The 23,898-nt window shown below is 34.6% G+C and overlaps 1 protein-coding gene across 1 annotated transcript; it reads right to left on the bottom strand.

Moving 5' to 3' along the window:
* Nucleotides 1-15,291: 15,291 nt before the first annotated feature.
* Nucleotides 15,292-20,489, bottom strand: LOC120188016 (calcium-dependent protein kinase 20-like). Its single transcript, XM_039191577.1, is given in 8 exon segments — nucleotides 15,292-15,372; nucleotides 15,490-15,714; nucleotides 16,105-16,272; nucleotides 16,552-16,667; nucleotides 18,289-18,441; nucleotides 18,557-18,700; nucleotides 19,725-20,078; nucleotides 20,081-20,489. Coding segments are annotated over 8 exon segments (1,650 nt in total).
* Nucleotides 20,490-23,898: the final 3,409 nt, after the last annotated feature.

Here is a 23,898-nt window from a genome sequence, read left to right as displayed (position 1 = left end):
TGATGTAAAAGGAAAATGTCTCTCCATTAAACTTGATGGTATATTCTACATGCAATGATTTAAGTCAAAGATTGTTGATGATCAATGTCTTCTTATTGAAGAAGATGATGTTCCTCGAACATTATCTATTAGTAATGATGTGAATCATTTCGTAATCTTTGTGTTGGCCTTTTAATTTCGTCTTCTAACTTAAGATGAGACATGTGTTAACTTGGATCATCTACATCAACATCAATAAACGTAACATAAATCTTCAAGTCTTTGATTACATCCATAGTATGAGTGTTAAGCATCACATCAACATCAGCTTCATGTAGAAAATCAAATGCTGAATAATATAACGACTAGTATGATGTCGTTAATCTATACTTTAATGATGATAAACAACGGATCGAACTAACTTGAACTTTTTCTGCAAATCTTCTTCATCAGCGTGTCTAGTATGACATACCTCCTAAAGGTTATGCTAACTGAATTTGTTGAGTCAAAAAAAGATGTTGATATCAATCTCAAGTATATGACCATCATAATATGTGACAATAAATAATGTGTTTGTCATTATAGTGTATATTCAGATTTTATAGATTAACACATAATATGAAAATGTTAGACATGTTATATTTTAAAAAAAATTAAAAGAAAAAAATACTAATACTTATTCGATAGTAGAAACTATTAGTAGATAAAAGTTCTTTGTTCTACTTGTGTGTTAAAAGGAAATTATTCGCTTCTTATACAATCCATATTAAAGTGTAGAACTGTTCGACCGACGAAATTTTCATGTGCTTGCACTATGAATAGTGTCAAACATGACCAAAGGCTAGTAGATATAATTGCCATCTGATCCACTGACGGAAAGCAAAACACTTTTGCGTGAAAGCGTTGTCAGAGAAATAATGCACCTCTACTGTGATACAATCTATACTAAAGTGTGGAACTATTCAACTAGAGAGAATCTCGAGTGTCTAAACTATAAATAATGTTCAAAGATTAATACACATGATAACCATCTAATGCACTGATGGAAAGTGAAGGAGCTTCTGGATAAAACATTTATTAGAGTAACATGGCTCATTTGTTATTAATAGAACATATGTGAAATTGTTCAATCGGTGAGAATCATGTGTGCCTAAACTATGAAGAGTGTCAAACATGACTAAAGGTTGATAGACATGACGACCACCCGATACACTGACGAAAAGCGACGGCACTTATATTTGAAAGTGTTAGGAATATTTTATTTAAATTAGTAATCGAAAAAGTGTTAATAGGTGAATTGATCTTTTGAAAAATTTAAGTGTGAAGGAGTAAGGATAGAAAAAATTGTATAAATATTTATTGTGGTTCGACTTTTAAACTAAGTCTACATCCATAGCTCCACACTAATGATTTTTTAACAAATCCACTAATTTTTTTTTCTCCTAGGCTCAAGAGTAGCATTTACAAATCTTTATATTTTCAAAGTCTAAGATAGAACCACTCCCCTTTTACAAAAATGATAAAATATTAAACAAGAAAACCTTACAAGGTAGGTGTTTACGATAATTAAACTCACAAGAAACACAAGAGAAAAAAATAAAAGAATGAAAGGGTTTTTCTCTTGATCTAGATTGTTTGCATAGGTGTTGTAACCTTCTTCAAGTGTCCTCAACTTGTTTTTATATGTTATAATGAGTTTGTGGTCGTTTCTAATCATTGGAGATTATTTTTCTGCAAAAAGAAACTGCTCAGAACAGGGCGTCTCGGTACTCGGGCTAGGAGTATAGGTACTGGCTTTTTTAATATTTAAATAAACTAGCCGTTAAAGACCATTGAGAGTGACCAGTATTGATACTAGCGTTTCAATATCGGTACGAATTTTGCATTATGAAATTTGAACACTTTGGAAAACAAAAGGTAGTATTGGTACTACCATGTGAGTATCAATACCTTTCTTACCGTAGGCATTGATACTGCAAGAACAATATTGGTATTGTTCATGCGGTATCGATACTGTAAGAACATTATCGTTACTGCTTACCCAGAAAACTGTTTTGTATTCAAATTTTATGGATTTTAAATTATTTTTGAAAACTTTGAATAAATTCAATTAAGTCCAAAAATATTTTGGTGTAATCTCAAAATATAGGTTCAACATAAAGCATTGTCATAAAAATAATGTTCATCTCCTACTGATATAATCTATATTATAGTGTGGAACTATTCAATCGAAGAGAATCTCACATGCTTGAACCATTAACAATACCATATATGGCCAAATGATGATAGACATGAGTAAACATGATGCATTGATAGAAACTGAAGGTGTTTCTACCTACAAGCACTATCAAAGTGACAATGCTCCTCTACTGTTGATACAATCCATATTATAGTTTAGAATTGTTTAACCAAGAAGAATCTCGCGTGCTTGAATCATAAATAATGTTAGATATGACTAAAGGTTGTTACACCTCAATCATGAACAATGCTCCTTTATTTCTAAAAAATCCTCAAGCATTATATGAATAAGGATTTGAAATATTATCTACTCTAGAACCGATTCACTTGAGGGAGAAGTAAGTACGACTTATGCATTATTGAACTACGACCGTGCATACAATTACCAATGCTCCATCAACTTCATATATCGTTAAGATTCGACAAATATATTACTCATGTGATGAAATGTTTTTACTATTTATGAGGACATAAAGGTGATAATGTAATTGATTTTTTATTAGTTGGATTATTCAACCCTGAATACATTATTTTAATTATTTAGTTAATATAATTATTAATATTTTTTTTTCATTTTCTTCTCTAAAAATATGAATACTGCTTTTGCATTTACTAAGAATATATGTAAAATAATATTATATTGTTGTTTTTAAAATTTTAATGAGTGTTTTCAATTAGGAAGAAAGAAATGATTTTATTTATAGCATTCTATATTCTTCCCAACACGTACAAAGTTTTATCTCGACAATGATGCTGACATTACTGAGATGATTGACACGTATTGTGCCAATTTTATATCTAATACAGAGATGTATGCAAAATTTATTGAGATTAATGTTAGTGGTTCGATTTAGAATAAGAAATTAATATAGATGGACGATACATATAAAGCAAACTCAAAAGCACTGCTTCATGAGATGTATAGAGAATAAGAAGAAAAAACACAAATAATTGAAGAACTTAACATAATTTTTGACGAGTCTACAAATTATGATGATTAAAGTTTTTATGTGAATCATGATTATGTTTATGTAGAATGTTTTTTGTTTTTCTCTCTTAACGTATATAGATGGAGAACTCTTTTATGTAATGTGACAATCTTATCCTTAATCAATAAAATTTGTTGCATTTATTTTGTCTTTTCTCTGAGTTCATTGATATAAATTTGCTTGATCTTTCGATTGGTGTTTCTCCTTCATTCAACCTAGAATTTTTTTTATGTGGGTTAGAGTTTAAAAGATTTTCAACATTAATTTAGGAATTAATAATATTAGACAAAATTATTAGATATTAAACAGAAATATGGGTCAATTTCGATTTAAATAGGTTTTCTAAAGACAGAATACAACATAAATATTATAATATTAACTATATTAGACTAAACTATGAGATATTAAAAAAGGGCTAATTTCGATTTAAATTTATTTTTTATGGACTGAATCCAATCCAAATATTATAATATTAAAAATATTGGACTAAATTATGAGATATTAAACAAAAATAGAGATTAATTGTTATTTAAATAGGTCTTTCAGAGATCAAATCCATTCTAAATGTTATAATATTTAAAATATTATCAATTTTGGATTAAATAACATATTTGAGGACTAACAAACCATAAGTGAAATTTTAGATATTTAAATGTAATTTACTCAACTTATTTTACTTTTAAATATTTTTCTTAGCCATAATTTTTAAAACACTAAACTCTTTTTTAAAAACCTAAAATTTATACACAATTGAAATATGATTTTAGAGGTGGTTTTAGTGGGATGCACAATGCGATGGAAGTGTCTTTCGCCTTTTCGGCCACGTAAGCCAAAGGTGCTACTGACTAGGAGCGATTTCGGTAAAGCACGCCTAGTTAGCCTAGTTTACGTGACTGAAATGAATACTATTTTTTAAAATGATGTATTTATGTACTACTTTCATAATAAAATAAGAAATGGGTACTTTTCAGTAATATTGCCCAACTATATTAGTTCATGTATGGTGAATTCCACTAGTGCCTCTACCGCTAGTCCTATGTGATAGGATACTCTAACCTAGCCGTACAGGTCACTCATATGCGGAACCTATTTAATTCTGAAGATATTTATTCCTATGTGAACCACCTCAGATTTTGCATATCAACAATTATGAGATATTAAACAAAAATAGAGATTAATTGTTATTTAAATAGGTCTTTCAGAGATCAAATCCATTCTAAATGTTATAATATTTAAAATATTATCAATTTTGGATTAAATAACATATTTGAGGACTAACAAACCATAAGTGAAATTTTAGTTATTTAAATGTAATTTACTCAACTTATTATATTTTTAAGAGAAAATAACCTCAGTGACCGAAAATTCCTTATAATATACGATTTTGACCAACTTTTTTTCGATTTGTCAAAATGACCAACAAAATCGCAATGCGATCTCCAATATCGCAACGCGATCTCCAATATCGCAAATCAATTTCCATATTCGCAACGCGATTTTGGCTATCGCAATGCGAATATGTAAATCGCAACGCGATTCTGACTATCGCAACACGATAATACAAAATCGCAATGCGATTTTCAAAGCGCCATTAGTATCGCAATGCGTTTTTAATTTTCAAATTCCAAACACGAATATTAATACATCCCGTAATCGTAACTCTTAACCTAAAACCCTAAATCACAACTCAATCCCATCTCCATTCTCACTCTCTACGCGACATCCGTCCCCATCTCCGACAAAATCCGTCCCCATCTCGGACGAAATCCGTTTATCTCCATCTCTCAGAGCCACCCTCACAATCATTCATGATCAGAAATGGAAAATCAACCAAATCAACCACCGATGGTTAGTTTTTTTAATTATTTTTATTTTGAAATTTTTGCATTATTATTAGGCTTTTCATATTGAAATTGATGATAAGTTTACTGGTAATTTCAATAATAGAATAATCATTTCACTTAGATTGCTTATTAAATTCATTCGATTGCTGCCAATACTGCTAAACTGTTTAGTCTTTAACCCTGTAAAGTTAGTATTTGTCTTTGTTTTGTCTTTTGGTTGAAGTAATGCAATTCATTCAAGTTTCAATTTTAGACAATGACTATTTGAAATCGAGGATCGCAACGCGAAATGAAAATCGCAACGATAGTCATTTTCGTGTTGCAATTTTCATTTCGCGTTGCGATAGTCAAATTCACATTGCGATAGTCATTTTCGTGTTGCGATTTTAAGTTTCAGAAACTATTATTCTTCTGCAAATTGAAACTTGAATGAATTGCATTACATCAACCAAAAAACAAAGACAAATACGAAATTCACAGTGTTGCAAATTTAAGTTTGAAGAATAGACTACTACTACTCTTTATGTTTATTATTGTTTTTGGTATATCTTCACAGTGTAGTTTTTAATCTAACTTGGTATGTTTATTGTTTTTGTAGAACTTTTTTTCGGCTCAATTGACCTTAAGGAATAAAATAAGCCTAGTCACTACAATTGCGTCGAAGCTTTCACCTGTACAAAGAATATTGTTTGAGGATACTTGCTTGGGCCATGGCTGAAAGTACAACATCCGGGTGGAGATGCTATGTTGACCCATTTGTGGCTTCAGACCATGACTAGCGATCTACCCGAGAGTATAAAATGTGGTAATGAAGAGATATGGTTTCATTTTCCACCGGCGTATACGTGTTTTGGGCGGGAGGAGTTTTGCTTAATCACTGGTCTACGCTTTGGACACGATGATGTAGGTCGATACACTAGTCATATTACCGCCCATCATGGTTATCCCGGGTTTTTCCTGAGCTGTCAATGGAGAAGCCGAATTTACACGTCGACGACTTGACGAGATTATTGAATAAGAAAGATGGTTTTACTCGGATGGATGACGTCGATGTTGTCCGAGTATGCCTTTTAGTACTTTTGTATGCCGGCTTTTTAGGCAGAGAGGCCAGACAACCTATTCCTAAGGACCTAATATTATTGGTAGAGGACCTAAATGCATGGAACTGTTTCCGTGGGGTTTGTATCTATGGAAAGTTACCTGGAATAAGTTGTCGTCTGCCTTTGATGACCGCAAAAGTTTGTGTGGTGATGGTTCCAAATACACTTTGTCAGGCTTTATTTGGTCTTTAAGGTAAGAATTTCTATATAATGTTTCCAAAATTATAATTAATTATTTAACAATTACTAATGTTTGTGTATTATATTGTTTTTGTAGATTTGGATATTTGAGGTTTTCCCGACATGCAGACATATGCATTAAAAACTTCAAATGATATTCCTAGAGTTATTTCCTGGAAGAGGAAACGACGGCTGTTGATTTGGGAAGAGTTACTACGGTATACGATAATAAATGATGTAAGTTAACACAAATACTACCATATATATAAACAAGTTATTACTAGTACACGTTTAACTTTGTTTGAGCTTTTATATTGTTAGGAGCCAACACTCATTACAGAGGCTACACCCACGGAGGCTGAGCTTGCCACTGATTGGTGGCAAGCTAGTAAGCGTTTTTTTTATGGCACGGATGATGAGCAGCCTCCACTTCAAGAGCCATCACCTCACCCAGAGCCATCACCTCACCCAGAGCCATCACCTGATCGACCACACTATATACCTCTACAACGAGAGCCATCACCTATTCCATCACATCATCGAGCCTCTTCTCCACCATCACCTCATGATAGGCGACCGGAAAAGATGCCACGATATTTATCTCTCTGTTCTCCACCTCCACGGGATGAGTTAGGGGTGTTACGTGATGAGGTCAATGCCTTGCATGAGGAGGTCGGTACTTTACGCGATGACAATGGTGCATGGCGTGACGAGGTATCTACTTTACGTGGTGAGGTAGCGGCTCTACGTGAGATGGTAGCATCGTTGTAGAATGAAGTTCATACTCTACGCAACGAGGTAAGTTTAAGATTTTTCATATTTAACTTGATTTACTCGTAATTTCACTTAGATTAACCATTTCACTTAGATTGCTTAGTAAATTTATTCGGTTGCTGCCAATACTGCTAAACAGTTCTAAAATAACCCTGTGAAGTTAGTATTTGTCTTTGTTTTGTCTTTTGGTTGAAGTAATGCAATCCATTCAAGTTTCAATTTGCAGAAGAAGAATAGTCTCAACACGAAACTTAAATCGCAACGTGAAAATGACTATCGCAACGTGGAAATGACTATTGCAATGCGGAAATGACTATCGCAACGCGAATTTGACTATCGCAACGGGATAATCGCAATGCGAAATAAAAATTGCAACGTGAAAATCAATGCGAAAATGACTATCGCAACGAGAATTTATTTTCGTGTTGCGATTTTTATTTCGCATTGCGATTATCCCGTTGCGATAGTCAAATTCGCGTTGCGATAGTCATTTTCGCGTTGAGATTTAAGTTTCGTGTTGCGATTTTAAGTTTCAGAAACTATTCTTCTTCTGCAAATTGAAACTTGAATGGATTGGATTACTTCAACCAAAAGACAAAGACAAATACTAACTTCACAGTGTTGCAAATTTAAGTTTCAAGAATAAACTACTACTCTTTATGTTGTCCTTGAACATTCACTAAACCTATATACTGTCCTTTTAAATGTTTATAAGTGCTTACTTCCGGAATGTTATCTGATGCATTTTGTGAACTATGATAGAATAATGACTTGGGTGAATATCGTGCAAGTATGAAACATATTTGTCTTTGTTTTCACTGTTTAATATCATGTATGTTTATTTACTGATTTATGTATTAATAATTATTTTTAGCGGCCCGATAAGGTGGATGCTTTACATCGGGTTTTTCTTTATGACGGGGTTCACGCATCAGACGGCGAGCACGTCCCATTACGTCTCGTTCACCCCAATAGTGCGAAGACTCCGTAAGAAGAAGCCAACTCACCTGTCATCGTTCAAGAGGCCTCTCTATCATTCAAGAGGCCCCTATCATCCCTCAAGAGTCCCCTCCCACCGTTCAAGAGGCCCTTGTCATCGTTGAAGAGGTCCCTCCCACCATTCAAGAGCCCGATTCATACGACATAATATGTCGAATTATTGAGAAACCCCCTCACGTGTCGGACATGATGGATGACTGTTGGCTTTCGTATGAGTTACCGGCCAGTACCATTCCGACAGATGAAGTGGAGATGAGACAATTACCGGAAACAATTCTGGATAATACCCTTTGGGCTAAGACCGCAGTTGATTTTTATCTATATGAGCGGAGCTAAGGGTGTTACGCTGACATATACAAACTCAACGATGATATGCATTTGTTGATTGATCGGTCTTGGTGGGGTGTGTTATTAGGGGTTGAAGTCAAAAGCTATTTCGATGGGGGGTAAGTCTTATATTTCTTCTTATATTTCATTTTGATTAATTTTTTTTTAAATTTATGTAATTCACTAATATATGTATTTTTTTTGTAAAACAGCATATTGATGCATGGGTGTCACGTCTTCTAATAGTAAGAAAATTGAAGAAAAATAAAAAAATACACGATATACAATTATGCCGACGTCTTTTCACGTAGTTCACTTGAAGAATCAATGACAGGAATCATATGTGTTGGCTAATGGACAAGCTAAACTTTATCATGCATGGTGGGAGGTCGATAAGGTTAGTATTTATTTTTTTAAATATTTTAAAGGTGTTCATAAATAAGTGCACAATTTGAATTATTACTTATGATTGCATGTGTTTATCCCTGTTTTGGAGCGTACTCATTGGCTTCTCGTCGAGCTTCAGCTCCCATCCCTGAAGATAATAGTATATGACAGCATGATAAATTACATATCATTGTCTGATTTGAGAGATATTATTAAGGGATGGAGCTCTCATTTGGCTAAATTCTTGGATGCAATTAATTATTGGACTTATTCTGGAAACAAGAAGCCAAAGAAGTTCAATGTTACAGTTATCAGAGACGAGACCGCGCCACAACAAACGCAGGAAGCCAGAGGGGATTGTGGTCCTCCCGTATGCATGTGCTTGGAGCGTTTGACGATAGGAAGTACACAGTTTCTGCCTCCCACCGATAGAGATAGAGGTGCAGTAGGCTTGTGGTTTCGGCATTTTATGGCTAGAGGGATATATGCGAGGCGCTGCCTGCCTGCATCCGCGTTATGAAAGTGTCCATAAATAATTTGTAAGTCAAATGCAAGTGTTGTTAAGTACCTAGAATTCAATAATAATTTGTTGTTTGTTGGTTTTAGATGTGTAGAAAGTGTTGTTTGAGCAAATGTTTAGTTTCTGCAAGTTAATCCTGAAGTGAGCTGCGTGAAATTGATGTATGGGTGCATAAACAACTGTCTGGGGTACACTTTTTTTGATTGTTTAATTGATTCTTAAAAGTCTGATTTGTTTAATTGATGAGGAAAATAAGAATTATTAGCATTTTTTGCTTGTTTAATTGATTTGTAAAATTGATTTGTTTAATATTGATGTGTAAATAATTCTTATTTGTGCTTGTTTAATTGATTTGTAAAAGTTGATTTATTTAATTGATGTGTAAATAATTCTTATTTTTGCTTATTTAATTGATTGAAATGTAAAAGTTGATTTGTTGATTTCAATCTGCATCATATTGAAGGCAAAAGACATGTTGAAGGTTCACTTTCGCAACACTAAACTCAAAATCGCAATGCGAAAGTCAAAATCGCAATGCGAAAGCCAAAATCGCAACGCGAAAGTCAATTCGTGTTGCGATAGTCTAATACGCTTTGCGATTTTCTCGTTGCGATAGTCAAATTCTCGTTGCGATAATCAAATTCACGTTACGATAGTCAAATTCGCGTTACGATAGTCAAATTCGCGTTGCGATAGTCAAATTCGCATTGCAATTTTTGCGTTGCGATAGTCAAATTCGCGTTGCGATTTTTGAGTTGCGATAATCAAATTCGCGTTGCGATAGTCAAATTCGCGTTGCGATATTCAAATGAATGTGTAATAAGTGATAACAACTGAACATATCATATCAATGTTCAAACTCAAGTTACTAATACATGCCTAACTGAAAATGTTAAAAGTTTACACATAAAATACACATAATAGTCAAATTCGCGTTGCGATATTCAAATGAATGTTAATAAGTGATAACAACTGAACAGATCATAGCAATGTTCAAACTCAAGTTACTAATACATGCCTAACTGAAAATGTTAAAAGTTTACACATAAAATACACATAATACAACGTTTGCATTTAAAAATCACCTAAGTTAATAGTCTCAAAAGGTGAAGCCGGTTGTTATTGGGATTTTGATTTTGATTGCGATTTTGATTGCCTTTTTCTTGACACCATATGAGCTTTGGATTTTGATGAGGATCCATATTTTGGTAGAGGAAAAGATGATTGTGATGGCACTGGTGATCCATATGTCAACCTTGTATGACCACTTTCCTTGCACCGACTACATGTCGATCTCTTCTTCTCTTCACCCTTAGATGGTATATGATCGTGACTTTTTGGTCGGCCAGGTAGCCTTCTATCCATGGCTGGTGGCAAAACTGTTTGTAAGTCATCTGGCATGTCCCACTCAGAAGGATGTGGAATAGGGTAGATAATCTCGGCATAAGTCTGTCGATATACTTCTGTAGTGTAGCAATCCATAGCGTATGCGCTTGAATCATCTTGGTTTAGATGAAGCGCAACTTTTATAACATGGTCACACGGATAACCAGATGTTTTCTATTTCATACAACTACACGTCTTTGCGTTTAGATCGACAAGCCCATTTAAGTTATTATCCAGTACTTCAAACAAAGTGTTTGAACATGGTTCAACTCTCCATGACGTTGACTTCATAACACGTTTCGTTATCTTTTTTTCAGTCCATGGTGTAATACGATGTTCCAATGTTCCTGTAAATTTAAATAAATAATACTTAGTAAAATATATGATAAGTTACGAATTTAAAGAAATAATACCTGAATGGTTTCTTTTCTTGTAGTACCACTGTTGAATAGAGGCTCGAAAAAACTCCATTAACATAGTAATGGGTAATTTCCGGGAATGACGACTTAGAGCGTTGATTGATTCTACACTATTAGACGTCATGAAACCATATCTTGCTCCAAGTTGATGTACTCTTGACCATCTTCCAAACCCTACATCTTCTAGTGTTTAAGCACACTAAGGCAAAACACGTCTTAAACAATTTATATGCTTATTAAAATCCACTTCCCAATAAGCTTTTACAGCCTTCCAGTATGTCCATTTGTGATTTTTTATACCAGCAGACATTGATTTTAGATTTCTATACAAATAAACACCACAAAGTCCATGAAAAGCATATGGAAAACACCTTCTAATAGCGTTGTCAATTGAGTTTACCCTATCGGATATGATTGTCAGATTGCTAATAGGACCTATGTAATCCCTAAGATGCCCCATAAACCATGTCCATGAATCAGAGGTTTCAGATTTGCCAACCCCGTAAGCTATTGGCAGTATCCCATTGTTAGCATCCATGGCTACTGCTAATAAGTTTACTCCAAGGTATCGACCTTTTAAATGCGCTCTGTCAACTATAATAACTGGGCGCATGCAAGTAATAAATGAACGAATCTACAAAATCATATACACAAGAAATATAATCATTTAAATGTGAAATGCATGTAACTAACAAAAATGAGTCAACAAAATTATATTGATTTACTAACCGCAGCACCAATGGCAATAAACAGCAACTCAAAGCGTCCATCTCTATCTGTTTTTATATGAGTTACCGACCCAGGATTTTTCAGCTTTAAATTGTGACAATAAGCCAGCAGTTGGGCAAACGATGCTTCTGGCGACCCCCTCAACAATTCCAAGGCATAACATTTGGCTCTCCAACTTGAGAATATGAGATACTAATCTTGAACCGAGCATTCATGTCAGTCATAATTTCAAGTTCCCGATATACCTGCCATTCAAAAACATTAACTCAGCCAGAAAACCACCCAACACCTTTTTGTTTGCCTGTCTATGGTGAGGAAAAACTTGGGTTCTTGAACATGTATGTTTATCAATAAAAGTCCTAACTTGAAACATTTCGTAATCTTTTATCCTCTTTGCAATCATATGCCACGTACAGTTTTTATCAATCATACACCTTGTTTCGAAACGATCTTTGTTTGATTTGTTAACTTTTAGTTGATAGCCATCTTCCACACATTTCGTATACAAAGCTATCTTCAAGTCTTCATTTGTATCAAAACAATCATCTTTCTTGATACGAATAATTTTTGTGTAACAATCAACTGCTATTTTTACAACTCTTCTTCCGGTATCTGAAGTAATTCTGGCATATTCCAGTTATACTCCCGTGGCATTTTCTTCGGGGATTTCTTCTTCTTTTTTCTTCAGGTTATATGAATTACAGAATGGATGATTAACATGTTCATTCACAGTCGTAACTTCCTCCTCATTATCATCAACAACATCTTCCTCGGCATCGGCTGTTTCATCATCAAAATTCGGGTATTGACCAATATCAAAATCATTACACGTAGGGTCTGTTTCTTCTTCTGAAACATCATCAAAATCCGAGTATTGACCAAGATCAAATTTGACCAAGATCAAATTTGAATCGACTAGTACTCACAATTTTTTCTGTTGGCTCATCATCGTCTAACTGGTTAATACGAAAACTGAAATTTGGTGCTGAAAGTTGATTGGGATTTGGATTAGGGAAAGGTTGTGGGTTTTGAGATTGTGTTTGGTATTGGAAATGTGGTGAAACAAAATTTGCTTGGTGATGAAATTGTGGTGGAACCATTAAATTTTGAGCACCATAAACTGGGGTTGAAAAACTTAGTTGATTACTACCCGCTACTGACCCAACTACTTCTAGGTTCAACAACATACAATGTAACATCATCTTGCGAAACACTAATGTAAGCAATGAATCGTTCAATATCTTCATTGTCGGTTAACAAATAAACTTTACTTTTCCTTTGATAAGATAGCCTAAATCCACTTAAGGGCTCTAAATTCAATTTATTTGCAACACGTAACATTAGAGTTTCATAAGTTAACTTTTTTAATGACAGTTTTAGTTGAAGATTCATGGGTAAAGGCATATATTGTAAAACACCATGAACATTCTCCCATGACCCTCCAAAACATAAATCTATCCAAACATGATCAACATTAGATGATTTCATTATTGTAAATTAATTTAATAAACAAACGAGCTGCGAAGCTAAAACCTGTTGCCGGATGGGGAAGGATGTCGTTGGATATAGGAACGGATGTCGCCGGAGAGAGTGATAGATGGAGATGGAATGAGTTGCGATTTAGGGATTTAGGTTATGAGTTGCTTCTGCTGCGTAGTTATATATCCAAAACATTTGTGTTGCGAAACTAAAACCTGTTGCGAATTTGAAATTCAGTGTTGCGACAGTCAGAATCGAGTTGCGATTATGTATTATCGCGTTGCGATAGTCAAAATCGCATTGCGATTATGTATTATCGCGTTGCAATAGTCAGAATCGCGTTGCGATCATGTATTATCGCGTTGCGATAGTCAGAATCGCGTTGCGATATTCGCATTGCGATAGTCAAAATCGCGTTACGAATATGGAAACTGTTTTGCGATATTGGAGATCGCGTTGCGATTTAGAGATCGCATTGCGATTTTGTTGGTCATTTTGGCAAATCGAAAAAAAATTGGTCAAAATCGTATATTATAAAGAATTTTCGGTCACTGAGGTTATTTTCTCTATTTTTAAATATTTTTCTTAGCCATAATTTTTAAAACACTAAACTCTTTTTTAAAAACCTAAAATGTATACACAATTGAAATATGATTTTAGAGGTGGTTTTAGTGGGATGCACAATGCGATGGAAGTGTCTTTCGCTATTTCGGCCATGTAAGCCAAAGGTGCTACTAACTAGGAGCAATTTCGGTGAAGCGTGCCTAGTTAGCCTAGTTTACGTGACTGAAATGAATACTATTTTTTAAAATGATGTATTTATGTACTATTTTCATAATAAAATAAGAAATGGGTATTTTTCAGTAATATTGCCCAACTATATTAGTTCATGTATGGTGAATTCCACTAGTGCCTCTACCGCTAGTCCTATGTGATAGGATACTGTACCCTAGCCGTATAGGTCACTCATATGCGGAACCTATTTAATTCTGAAGATATTTATTCTTATGTGAACCACCTCAGATTTTGCATATCAACAATTCATACAAATAATAAGTATAAATATTGAACCCTGCTAAGTAAGTTGGAACAATTAACATCTAAAATATTTATAACAGAATTAAAGCTCCTTTCTCTATAATAAAAATATTGAACCAATCGGTTTCATTGTTCTTGCAATGGTAAAGTTGAACCAAGAGGTCCATTTTTCTTCAAAAAAAATACTTACGAATTACAGAAGCCATTCAAGGTGGGCGCTCCTTCTCAAACAGCAAAAAATTACATGCTATTTTACGCCATGGCCGGTATGGCAGGACGATGGAAGTATCTTATGATTGAGTTGACCTTACCGGCTATCGGCATCGCTACTGAACTGAGCATTGAACATAGTACGGTTTCTATCAGAGCTGCTAAAGAAATTGTGTTGAACATGGGTACCAAGTACCTGTCAGTTCAGATGAAATCATGCAAGTCATTGAAATAAATGATTAAAACATGCATCGGATGCCATTCGATGCCAGCAACATAGCTTAAGGTTCTGTTTCTTTTCAGACGAGGGCAAATGAATAGACTGGTGAATGTGTTAGTTTCGAAGAATTCCGGGGCCAAAACAAATGAAGAAATCTCCGCTTGGGCGTAACTGTTGGATATGAGTTTGTGTTCTACATGGGTATATTCAAGGTTTTCGACCTTTTTACAGGTCTGGATATGCGTCAGGCATAGGTATCAGACATCGGTGCTTCAAGAAAAATGAAGAGGCAGAGTAACATAGCTCAATACAGTCAAGTAATAACTGCTAACAAATTTCAGATAAGGGAAATCACTGTCCAACTGTCCGATATACAGCAGGGATTGCCTCTAAGGTCCAAGGTTAAAGATCAAAATTGTAGTCAGATGTAAAGAAACATGGATTAAGGAGTCTCACCGTAGCAAGATGATGTATCAGTGTTTGAATGTTTTGTGTATGGCTAAACCTGTGTCTTGCATCATAGCCACAAACTCGCTATAATCGATACGTCCATCCTGAAGAGAATACATCAAGATAATCGATGTAAGTATGAAACATCAATGGTATCTTTAACCAAGATAGTATTTTTAAAGTGAAATGAAAGTTAAAAAGTCAGCTTGTTGGGTATCTACATTATCCTGGTCGACTTCGCGTATTACATCTTCCAAGTGAACATCTTCCAAGCCAAACTGCTCACAGGCCTGTTGGAGCTCATCTGGCGTGATGTAGCCACTCCCATCTTTGTCGAAGTAGTTAAAAGCTGCAAAAAGATGATCCTCTTTTTGGATCTTGTTTAGATGAAGCATGGCCGCTATGAACTCGCTATAGTCTATAGTACCACTGTTATCAATATCTGCCTGCAGTTTTTTTAAAAGAAAATAATAACAAATCAGCAATAATGATTGAGCCTAGGAGCTTGGCTTGTCATTCTTACACCATGCATATCCAGGTTGAGCTCACATTTGACATGATGAATGGAGAATGTAGTTTCAAATGTAGAAAAAAACTTTATTTTTCTAACAACTTGAGCTATCCTCCGATTTCTTGATTCTTCCCCCACATCTCAATTAATAGTTTACTAATTTGAGTTTTCAAATATTTTTATAACACTTAAAAAATCTGATTATCTGGATCAGATAGGCCTATGCACCCCATGCATCTTTAGCATTGGACCTACTAAAGTCCATGGTTCGCACTTAATGATAAAACAGGAAAAGGACAGATTTTTTCAGTGAAAAGAGGCTTACTGCTTGCATTAACCCATTGATCTCAGAATCCCTGAGATGAGAACCAACTTTTTCCAAACCGATTTTCAGTTCCTCAAGAGTGATATTCCCACTATTATCTGCATCTATCATCTTAAACATTTCTTTCAGGCCTGCAATTTCCTCTTCTGATAGGCTATCAGCAATGACCTAAATCGATAAATACAAATTTTGATAAGAAATTTGTATATATATAAAGATGTCATGACCCCTGAAAAACTAAAAGCGTTTTGCAGCAACTGCATGATATAATAAGTGCATTAAGTATCTAATTTGATAAAGATTCTTACTCTTTATCATTAAGAAGTTGTTTAGTCCATTCAACATGTTTGATTCGTGCATGTTATTGGGTATAAACACAATTCAATTTGGAAAATCCTCCACAACTACTATGAACTTCAGATAGTTGACATGAATCTGGGTACTAACCCTGATGGCAATTTTCTTCAGCTTGTTCATTGCAGAAAATTGCTTCAAACGAGATAGGACAGCGGAATCAAGAGGTTGATCTGGAGCAATGCCATCCTCCTGAACCCAAGGGTGACCTGCCAAGATACAGGAAGGTAAAAAATCCGTATACAGTAAAGTGACAGTTAATGCAATACATCAGTTTTGAATTCTTTTGAACAATGATAAAATGCTTTCACGCAGACGAAATAATTGGTCTTGAAGAAGATAAATTTTGGTTTTTGTTTGACAATATAAAGAATGTGATAAATCCAGGTGTTTAGAGTCCTTGGCTTATGTTGCAGGAATGTCAATTCTTCTTAAGTAACTGAAACGAAATTCTCCAGCCATCCAAATTCCTTGTGTTTTAGAATAGATTTAATGCTTGTTGTCACGAGGATATTCACTCAAAGAAGAAATGTAAACCTATGGTGCTCTGATTCTTTCATTTCTTGAAGTACTTGTGTACTAAGCCTGTGACCGAGGCGTATCTAGACATGGAAGATATGTACTTCCAAGGACCCACCAAGAACATGGAAAAGAAAAAAATTGAACATATCCGTGTAGGACACATAACCGGTTTTGGGAAACATATATAAACTTCTTTGCAACATGCTAAAAGTAAAAGGGAATCAATAAGTGAAGAAGGAAATTATAAATGTGTGAAAAGTTAGCTCTACTTGTTAACAGGCGTCTTCCAATTTGCATTGTGAAAATTATTGAAGAAAACGTTGGATTCTAAATCATAAGCCAAGTGAATGAGCTAACCGTCATATCATAGTTGCATAATCAGTTGAGCCTTTACATAAATTCATTAGTTTAACGAAGGGTTGGTCACATACACATACTCCAACCTAACCAAGATTTGATGGAATGCATCCCTGATGTCTTACTGGACTATGGTTTTTAATATGCAATCACTCACACTACAGAAACAATCACCAGTTCATAATCCTAAAATTGTTAAGAATAGTTACTATGAAGTTTCTTGTAACTAATCCTGACACGATTGACTCGTTTAGATGCTCAGCCAGCCCATCAAGCATGCCAGGCACATTTAGCAGAAACTGTAAAGTTCAGCTCAGACATTTGCAGCCACATTCACTGCAGGCCAACATCAACTCGTCTCCAAGACTCCAACTTCTCTGAAGATTGCTGTGAAATCTATCATCTTGGATCTCAGGTATAGAAAGGGATTGTTGGAAAATGGGAAACAAGATGGAAGCAAAGACTATTTTTCAACTTGTAGTTAATAGAATTGTGTAATGTAAATCATAAAATGTTACACTTTTTGTCATTCACCTTCAATATTAGGTCATAATCTACAACTTCAGATAAAGTAGTTTCAAATTGAACTTCTAAGATAAACCGGACAAAATATTTTCTTCTCTAAGCAAAACTTAAGTCACCAGCTTCTAAGATACCCACATCTAGGTGGTTCTTAAATGATCATTCGCTAAATGAACAATTATTCTTCCATTTCCATACAAAGCTAGATTAACAGCATGACAACATGCATCCATTTTTAGCCAAATCAAAGCTGTTTCTGGAAAGTATATCCAATGTAACTCTCCAATATGTGGTGCTCCAAAGGATGAACATTCAGTTGAAATAGACAGAACAACATCAAGGCTTTCCAGATAAATAATATTCAAGTTCACCATCTGTGCTTTAAATAACAGAATGACTAGAGAGAGAGGAAGATCTACGCGTACTCACAAAGAACTTCATAGGCTGTAAACCGCTTTTTAGGGTCCTTTACGAGCATTCGTTTAACCAAGTCCTTAGCACTGTTAGAGATACTTGGCCATGGCTCTGTTGTAAAGTCGGGTTGGCCTCTCAAAACCTGCTCAAATATCCCTTGCTCTGTTTCTGATAGAAAAAGAAAAGAAATAACATCCGTACCCGTAAATGAGATGGAATTCAACCGTTCCTGTAAGCATTTACGGTGCTTCAAACCATTGAACCACAAGCAGCAAACACTCACCGTCCCAGAATGGGGGAACTCCACAAAGTAAAATATAAATGATCACTCCAGCACTCCAAACATCACATTCTGGACCATAGTGCTTCAGCAACACTTCAGGAGCCACATAATAGGGACTTCCAACCACATCATTGAATACTTGACCTAGAGGAAAAAGGATCAGTTCCCAGACAATAGAGTAGACTGAAATAATAAATTTTAATGAAATCTACTATAAAGATGACTGGCACCATGTAAATGAAGACAATGAAGAGACTGAGTTTGCTAGATATGACCACACTCAAAAGATGAAGAATGGTTATGCGCTGGGCTAATCTATATAACTACTTCAACATAGACAAGAAAGGTGACGTAGACATTGCACTAGCTCCTATCCACCCCCTCCCCAACCCCCACCTTTTTCCCTTCCCCTCTTTGCTTTCTTTGCTACAAGAAATAAACTGCAAGGTCAATGTGATGTTCTTTTCAAGACAGGTAATTATTTCTTTCTAAGTCTGCACTGGTGGTCTCCTTCAGGATTGCTAATGTTGCTGTAACATGGAACCAAAACTATTTTATACCAAAAAGATTTCCATGATTGCACATGGCAATTACAAGAACTGGATATACCTCTCTGTAGTAATTAAGAATTTATTAACAAATCGAATATAACGGAATTTGTGACTTTTAATCCAAGATAAAACGAAAACCGGTTAGACATTTAGCACACTATCAGTTGGGTAAGGTTTTTGAAATTCACTTAAAAGATAAAGGAATTACAGGACATATTATTCTAGCAATTGAAAATTCTGATTTCCTCGTATGCTTGAGAGGCAAGCTTTATCATACTCACAGTTGGAAGGAAGAACGAACATTTGTAATATAAAATTAAGAATTAGGAATCTGTGCACAATAATTCCATAGATAAAGTGACAAATATGTCAAATGACAAAATTTGGTCCAACTGTCCCATAAGATAACAAAATGTTGGACATTTATCTAGCTGCTATTCATGCGCCGAAAAGATTATCTATGACTGGTGTTAACCATGTTTATAACAGCAAATTGGGAAAAAAAAGATCAAATGGTTCCATTAGAGACAATTTAATTAAGAGTTCCTAAGTCTAATGAGACTACACGATTCTTCACCAATGAACAAAAAGTAAAAGTGTGGCCGCTAGGGTAATACCTGGCTTGAAAAACATTGAAAGCCCAAAGTCGATTGCTTTAAGTGGTGCATCCTCTCCCTGGTTAACGAATAGGAAATTTTCAGGCTTGAGGTCACGATGCATAACACCAAGAGAATGGCATGTTTGCACAACGGCGGCCATTATCCTGGCGAGTGCAGCTGCCTTTCTCTCAGTATAATGCCCTCTCTGAATAATTCTATCGAAAAGCTCCCCACCAGCACAATGCTCCATAACAACATAAACAGCCACAGCATCTTCATAAGCACCAATGATTTGTATCACATTTGGGTGACCTGATAAATGGTGCATTATATGAATTTCCCTTCTAACATCATCCAGATCGTCGTCGAGGTCAGCTTCCTCTTGGCAATGGATTTGCAGGCAAACTCTTTCCCAGTGCATTTCTCCACACATAAAAACGTTGTGCCAAATTGTCCTTGACCTAACTTACGCCCCAAGCTATATATTTCTTTAATATTCCCAGTTTTCCTTCCTAACACTGACTCGCGTTGCATGGTTGTCAACCTTTTGATTTGCTTTCGGGGTTTCGGCTCTTGTTTACTTCGTTCATCCTTCTTCGATTCGTCGTTCGGGATCTTAACCAGATCAGGGGCAGCGTTATTGGCTGCATCGGAACCAGCATTTCCATCATTACCCCCCGGCAACTCGTCAGCCGGCCTTTGCCGCCAGACCGCCTGTGTGACAGATTGAATAAATCCATTGGCACCACCAGCATTAGTTGGTCCTGCACATGCGTTCCCCATCAAAATTTCCCAGATCCTCAGGTCCTTGTAATCATCAACTCCCTCTTTTGAATCCCAACATCAAAATGGGTGCCTGATAATTCCATTAAAGAGCAAACGAAAATCGGAAAAAAAAATCAATGGCCTAGAACAAACCCCATATTCCAGCGTTTTTTCTTGTCCAAACAGCCTCTTCTAGGAAAACTCACAAACTGCATGCATCCATCAATCCAAACAAATATATCCCGGATCCTGATTTCTTTCATCAATTCAATGGGACCAAAAGCTTTTGAATTTGTTCCAAATTTGAATAAATCCCGAAAACGAAATTTAATGGGAAAGAAATTCGTAAAGAAGAAACGAAGAAGATAAGCAATGGAAGCTATAAGATGAGTTCACAAAGAGATCAGTTTGCTTTGAATTCCGTCTCTTTTCAAAAAAAATGCAGGAGACTTCCACATCCGTGTTATTTGATGAATGATGAAGAAACAGAAAAACAAAAAGATGGTTAAAATTTCATGATTACATTGAAAAACATATTATTACAATTTGTATTTATTGGAATTAACATTAAAAAGAGGTGTTTTCCACTTTCCATGGATCGAATCACAGTGGTCATTAAATGGTTTTATTGCATGTATTGCATGGATTACAGTTCTTAGGATTCACACGTCATCATATGCAGCTCAGTTTTGTCCATGCTCCTTCCAATCGCTTTCATAAATAGGCATTTATACCAAGGATCGTTCATTAGCGAAAATTTAAGAGATAACACGTCTTCAAATTATAACTTCCCATTTTAAATTGATCTCTAAATTTTTAAATATTTTAATTTCATCCCTAAACTATAACTATCATTCTAAATTTATCCCCAAACTTTTGAGCATTTTAGTTTCATCCCCAAACTATGTCCTTCATTCTAAATTGGTCTCCAAACTTTTTGAACATTTCAATTTCATCGCAAACTATATGTATATACTAATCACATCTCATATTAACAAAATCGTTAGACCAATCTATATTATAGTTTGTTTGAAAAAAGATAAAAATATGGTTAAACTATGGTTGAAACTAATTATTTGGATGGATTTGGGGATGAAATTGGAAAATTTAAAAGTTTGGAGACCAATTTAGAATGAGAGTCATAGTTTGAGGATGAAATTGGAATGTTCAAAAGTTTGAGGACAAATTTAGAATGATAGTCATAGTTTAGGATAAAATTGGAATATTTAAATGTTTAGTGACCAATTTAGAATAAATGTCATAATTTGAGGGTGTGTGATACAATTAACTCAAAATTTAAAGATAAGTTTTTATTGGATCCATCAAGTGATTTCAATGATAAAAAGGGAATATTGTTCTTTCTAGAGGTCTTGGGTTCGAGCAACCGCATCTTCAGGATGTGTGAGTTATTAATTGGCTAAAAAAATTCTAGACAGACACTATATTGTAATCACATCATACTAATCAAAAAAAATCTTATTGAATGAAAACATATTACATTATTTTAAGTAATTAATTTAAACTTATTGATAAATTCTAAAATTAAAATTAAACTTTGTCAAACATATTATTTTATTAAGAAAATACGTTAAATACAATTAAAACAATAAAGAGCATCCAGTAACTTACAATATTATCAAACATATTATTTTCATTATGAAGGTGGAAGGTGAGACACTAAGCCGAAGCTTATGGTGCTCCCTCTCCTAAGTCGACTCTAACAAATGGTCACTAAACTATATTGAAATAATTGTTTTGGGTTACTGAAATTTCGAAAGATAAAAAACACTAATTATTATAAGGGTAAAGTATATAAATAGTCCCTGAATTTTTAGATCGTTTGCATTTTGGTCACTCAACTTTTAAAACTTGTAATACAATCACTGAATTTTTAGTTCGTTTTCATAAGGTCACTGACGTTACCTCCCGTTAATTTTATTTGACATGGCTGTTAACTCCGTTAACTCTTATGATGTTACCATTAACTCCGTTAACTCTTATGATGTGGCCGTTAACTCCTCCTCCTCCTCTTCTTCTTCTTCTTCTTCTTCCCAATTAAAACTAACAACAAACATTCAAAAGTGCAACAAATAGAACGTCCATTTCGCTTTTGTGAAGTAAAAAGATCAAATAGTAAGGAACACGATTATACAATTCCATGACACAAAAATGCAGCTTTCTAGTCTCTTCAAAGCATATAGTGTGAACACATAGCACTACGGTTGAACATATTAAACTTGTAGAAACGAGGAGAAAGAAACTCTATTATTAACCCTAAATTGATCCTTTACTTCTATATATATAGCTATTAACATTGACTAACTCTAACTTATTATCTAACCAACACGTACATATTCCTATATTCTGTTAGCCTCCCCTCAAGTTGGAGCATACAGATTTTGAATGCCCAACTTGAAAGTAGACCGTTGAAAAGAAGTTGTAGGTAGAGCCTTGGTGAAACAATCAGCTAATTGATTTTGAGGAGACTGGCATTAGAACAATCACACCCTGCTGCAGCTTTTGTCGAATCAAATGAAAGTCGATCTCTATATGTTTAGTACGCTCATGGTGAACTAGCTTTTCTGCAATGTGAATAGCAGAAAGATTATCACAATAAAGATTTGCTGACATAGAAGAAATATTCAAATCAGTAAGAAGAAACTGCAGCCATTGAATTCCACAAGTGACATCAGCTAGTGCTCGATATTCTGCTTCACTAGATGATCGAGAAATGGTAAAATCCCAAAAACAAACACCTTAAATTCCAGAAAATCTCAAAATACTCCTAAATTCCTAAAAATCTAAAAAAATCATAAACTCTAAATGTAATCCCTAAATTCATTCTAAAAAATGAACCTTATGATTTTTAGGGGTTACAATTAGAGTTTATGATTTTGTCCGATTTTTAGAAATTTATGAGTTTTTTTTAGATTTTCTGCAATTTAAGGTTTTTTTTGGGAATTTTAATAAGTTCATAGGTGTTTTAGAAAGTAACTTTTGGAATATTGACTCGTGTTTTGTACATAATGTTTGTATAACTTTATTAAAGATTTAAGTTGGTATATTGGTTAAGCCTTAACCTTTTTTTAAAAGGTCTTGAGTTCAAGTCCCTTCAAATGTATTATTTTACTAAATTTTCTCAAACAAAACTACGTCGTTTTGAGTCTTTTAGCACCGAACACAGTCATGCAAAAAATACATCGTTTTAGTAAGGATGACATGTCATCGTGTCGTTAAACCATTAAAGAAAAAGTGACATAATTGCAACTAAACTTAAATGTTAGTGTTTAATTGACAAAATTGAAACGATAATGACATAAACGAGCCTGAGCCTAAAGGTGAGTTGTATTTGAAGTAGTTTACCCATTTTTATATTAACCTATATGTATGCTATGGTTGTTTGAATAAGTATGCTAATTAACTAGAT

Source organism: Hibiscus syriacus, unplaced genomic scaffold (genome assembly GCF_006381635.1).
Source record: "Hibiscus syriacus cultivar Baekdansim isolate YM2019G1 unplaced genomic scaffold, ASM638163v2 tig00116937_pilon, whole genome shotgun sequence".
NCBI lineage: Eukaryota > Viridiplantae > Streptophyta > Magnoliopsida > Malvales > Malvaceae > Hibiscus > Hibiscus syriacus.
This window is presented reverse-complemented; position numbering and strand designations above follow the sequence as displayed.